At 38.0% G+C, this 4,660-nt stretch overlaps 1 protein-coding gene across 1 annotated transcript; it reads left to right on the plus strand.

Annotated features, from left to right (window-relative positions):
- Positions 1–3,083: 3,083 nt before the first annotated feature.
- LOC121982845 (protein EARLY RESPONSIVE TO DEHYDRATION 15-like) lies at positions 3,084–3,918 on the plus strand. Its single transcript, XM_042535885.1, has 2 exons — positions 3,084–3,379; positions 3,460–3,918. The coding sequence occupies exons 1-2, from the start codon at positions 3,139–3,141 to the stop codon at positions 3,630–3,632; spliced, it is 414 nt and encodes a 137-aa protein (XP_042391819.1). The 5' UTR covers positions 3,084–3,138; the 3' UTR covers positions 3,633–3,918.
- Positions 3,919–4,660: the final 742 nt, after the last annotated feature.

Here is a 4,660-nt window from a genome sequence, read left to right on the forward strand (position 1 = left end):
AGTGCGATGAGAGAAAATGAGAAAAGAGAGTGTGATAGGAGAGATCATGATGAGAGAAGATGAGAGAGAAAATATGATGTGAGAGAAAGTATGATGGGAGAGGATGAAGAGGGAAAATATAATGAGAAAAATGAGGGAAGAGAGTGTAATGAGAGAGATTGAGGAGAGAGAAAGTATGATGAGAGAGAAAGTGTGATGAGGAAAAAAGAGAGCAGTGAGTGTGATGGGAGAGATTGAGGAGAGAGAAAGTATGATGAGAGAGAAAGTGTATTGAGGAAAAAAAAGAGGAGTGTGACAAGAGAGATTGAGGAGAGAGAGAGTGTGATGAGAGCGAAAATGTGATAAGAAAAAAAAGAAAAGATAGTGTGATGGGAGAGATTGAGGAGAGAGAAAGTATGATGAGAAAAAAAAAAGAAAGAGAATGCGATGGAAGAGATTTTGGAGAGAGAAAGTATGATGAGAGAGAAAGTATAATGAGAAAAAAAAGAGGAAAAAGAGTGTTATAGGAGAGATTAAGGAGAGAGAAAGTGTGTGATAAAATGATGAGAGAAAAAATATGATGAGAGAGAACAAGGAGAGAGAAGTGATATGAAAAAAAATATATATATATATATTTTGATATTTAGTATTAAGGGAGAAAATTTTAGCTTTAGGTCAAGGATATTTTTGGAATAAGGAAATATTTTGATTAATGAAAATAGGGTAATGACTCATTGAAGGGGAGGTACATGGGAATGGGTTATTACCGAATTTCAAGGATTCATTCCCTTATTTGCATTCCTATTCCTATAATCCAAACATTAACAATGGCAATCAATGATTCTCATTCCCAATCCCCACTCATATTCCCCTAAACCAAACGCCCCCTGAGTTCATTTGATTATAGTGAGTCTACTTGGAGTTCAAGATTTAGATTGATTAGAGGATGACACAGTCTATGTCTCAAGTTAATCAATCTAGATGTTAAGTATAGAAGGACAATGTCACATATTGGGAAGAGTCACAATTAGTAGTCACAAGGTGATGTTGGATCTCAATATTCTTGTAACTTGGGTAGTAATAATGTGTTGCTAGATACCGCTCATTACTTATGCTTCTAAATGGGTTTAAGAGCATTGCCAACGTTATATGAACCTATAGGGTCACACACAAAGGACAATTAGATGGAGATTAGGTTCATATGATGAACCAAGAGGATTAGGTTCATGTGATGAACCAAATTGGATTAAGAGTAATCCAAATTAAACTAATTGAGTTGGACTCGATTTGAATCATGTGTTTGATGGATCTAATTTAGATTACGTTTCATTGAATCAATTTAATCAATGAATAGAGATTCATTATATTAAATTGATTTGAATCAAATGGTTACATTTGATCAACCAAGGGTGATAAGTGATTCAAGTTTGACTTGAGTTGAGAGGAAATATGAAGAGTCAAGTTTGACTTGACTACATGCCAAATCATTTGTGACTTGGCAAGGGCTAGCCAATGATGATGTTTCACATCATCAAGGCCACATAATTAGTATTCCCAATGTGGCCGGCCATATGAATGAAATAAGATTCATTTGACATGGAATGTATTAAATGCATTCAATGTGACCGACCATATGAATGGAATAAGATTCATTTGGCATGGAATGCATTAAATGCATTCAATGTGGCCGGCCATATGTAGGGAATGAGTGATTGTCATTCATTTTTCATCGAATTGAATTTTCTTTCTCTCTTGAATTCCTCTTGCTCTCCCTCTCTTCCTTCTTGGCCGAAACCTTCAAGAGTGCTAGCACACTATAAAGGTTTTCTCCACTCTTTTGTCTGTGTGGATACTTGTAGAGGAGTGTTCATTTGACACTTTTCGAGATCCGGCAAGAACTTTGGACGAGCGGCATACGCGAAGGGCATCGTTTCAAGGGTAACTTCTTTATCATTTAGATCTAATGTAGATCTCGAGTAGAAAACATGTACAAGTTTATTTTTTTTAATTTCGCACGGATCCGGTGGCAAGTTTTTCGGGGTTTCCGCAACGCGAAAAAGCATTTTTTTTGCGGCTCGAAACGCTTACAATATTCACCCCCCTCTATCGAAATATCACGATCCAACACAGTTTATTTCACCACTATTATCTTAAGAGCGATAATTCTATCCCCTTTTCTAACTACTCCTGCAACTTCATCATTTAACAAATTATCCACAATAATATCCACTCCATTTTTTGCTTTACTCTTTCCAGTATACCATAACTTAAAACCCGAGTTCTCTATCATCTTTGCCTTCTCACCTGTCCATTTTGTCTATTGTACACATAAAATACTAATTTTTCTCCTAATCATTATATCTACTACCTCCATTGATTTACCAGTGAGAGTTCCTATGTTCCATGTTCCAAATCTTAGATTATTAGTCTTTCTATCATATTTGTTCTTATCTAACGTATGGTGTGAGAACTCTTGCCTATTTAACACTACACTCAAGTTCTCATGGAGATGTAGCGGTCCTTGTTGAGACGTTACAGTCGGACCCTATAACGCGAACTCTTACTTATTTATCATTACACCCGAGTTCTGGAGATGTAGCGGTCCTTGCCGAGATGTTATAGTCGGACCCTATAACACGTTCTTTCCGTGGAACAATCTAGCATTAGCACAATAGTTTAATGGATTCATTCATTGAAAGTTTTAATTCCGCCCATGACGACCGGTCATGGCCGATCCAAGCTCGGATAAAAAAGGAGAGTTGTATTAGGTTGTTAGTTAACATTAAATTATGAGAAATATTCAATGAATGAATATGTAAATTATATGTAAAATTAAAATTATAATTAAAAATTTTAAGATAATTTAATCTGATTTTTCCCCTGACTCGCCCCTCCCTCCCCAAACAAACGGATAAATCGGGAGCACGACCGGTTCCAATCTTATGGACCAGATCCCTTTCCATCGAATTCAGCCTAGTTCCAATCTCAAGGGCCAGGCCCCTTTCGACCGAACCCAACCTACGGGCGTTGTGGCATTCCAGTAATTTTCTCAATGTCCGTGTCGAATTCTCTCACTCTATTCGGATAAATACGATACACTGTCTTTTATGGATCTTCATCTGCCCTTATCCACTCCATCGAAGACTAAAGCGGTATACCATGGATCTGAAGGTGATCTCATCGTCATCGGTGACTGCGAGGGCAAGGTCGGTGCTGAACCCGGACGCGGCGCCGTATGTGCCGGCGTCGCAGCGGTCCGTGGAGGATTTCTCGCCGGAGTGGTGGGCACTCGTGCAGTTCTCCCCCCAGTTCGGCCACTACTGGCTCCGCGAGTGTTTCCACGACGAAGGCGATATTGAAGACCCCGATCTGCCCGACGACATCAGCGATGCTCTCGATCGTAATCGCTGAGCTTCATCTCTCATGTTTCTCTTTCCGTGCTGGTTAACTAATACCGATTTGATTTGTTGAATGTTACAGGTAAGGAAAAGAATAGTGGGGGATGGCGGAGGGAGGTGGCGGTGTGGGGTGCGGAGAAGTGGAAGGCGTCGTTGCTGGGGTGCGCGGCTGAGGGAGCCAGGTACGCGGCCAAGGTGGCCAAAGTAGTCAACATGAAGAAGATGAGCCCCAGACTTATACAGCAGCCGCGGTGAATTAATTGATATAGTGAAACTGGAAATGGAATAGCAGAGGCAAGAAATGATCGCAGACTTTATTTGCTTGTTCGTGGAAGTTTCGTTTAGATCGAAAACTTCTTTTAAGATCTTTGTGTACATATTTCGGATATGCCAACAAATTTTATGGGCTGCTTTTTGCTCTAAAACAGTTCATTTCTTTCCTTCTTCCTGTGGAAGGAAGGATCTGAGTAGGAGAAATGAAAATTAAGTATCCTCTTCTGTCGATGGAATAGATTATTGATTGGGCAGATGTCTAACGTTATTTGGTAAATTTCCCAAAGACAAGAATTTATCAATTTTAACAAATTGTGCATTTCTCTTTATCAAATAATCATAAGGGTGTGTTTGGTTCAAATCATCATGTATAACCTTGGTTATGTGATTACCAGGTAATCACATAATCAAGGTTATAGGGAATAAAACAAAATTAAATGTTGTTTGGTTCAACTTAGGTAATGCAACAAAAATTTGTTTGTTTGAAGGTTGTTTCTCAAAATATTCAAGCAAATCGATTACCAACTAAATCAGCACGTATTTTTTTTCGCCTGAAGATGATTACGTCTCTTAGTCGTCAGTTTTCAGATTACGAAAGCAGAGAGAATCAATTAATCAATTTATAAGGCTACGTTTGGTTGGTTTAATGTAATGGAGCTTGAAAGTAGATAGAATCAATTTATAAGGCTACGTTTGGTTGATTTAATGTAATGGATGGTTTAATGTAATGAAGTTTGTAATGTAATTAAATTTATAATATAATATAATATAATATAATCTTGATTACATTACTATGTTTGGTAATATAATATATGTAATCTTTGATTATAAGGGTGATTATATTTTTTTTGTTTGATGCCTATTATTTTTTATAAGGAATATAATTCTTCTTATTATAAAATGATAAAAATATCATACGACTTTTATCGACGGGCCGTCGCACCTCTGTCAAAGCTTGCAGCAATCACTGGCAACTAGCGACCGTCACCACTGGTCGCTGCCGGCGGCGG

The sequence above is a fragment of the Zingiber officinale genome, chromosome 5A (genome assembly GCF_018446385.1).
Source record: "Zingiber officinale cultivar Zhangliang chromosome 5A, Zo_v1.1, whole genome shotgun sequence".
NCBI lineage: Eukaryota > Viridiplantae > Streptophyta > Magnoliopsida > Zingiberales > Zingiberaceae > Zingiber > Zingiber officinale.

Bases quoted from the DNA above. Each gene is read 5' to 3' on its own strand.
- LOC121982845 (XM_042535885.1), top strand. From the start codon at position 3,139: ATGGATCTGAAGGTGATCTCATCGTCATCGGTGACTGCGAGGGCAAGG. The intron at 3,380-3,459 runs GTAATCGCTGAG...TGAATGTTACAG, and splicing joins CATCAGCGATGCTCTCGATC to GTAAGGAAAAGAATAGTGGG.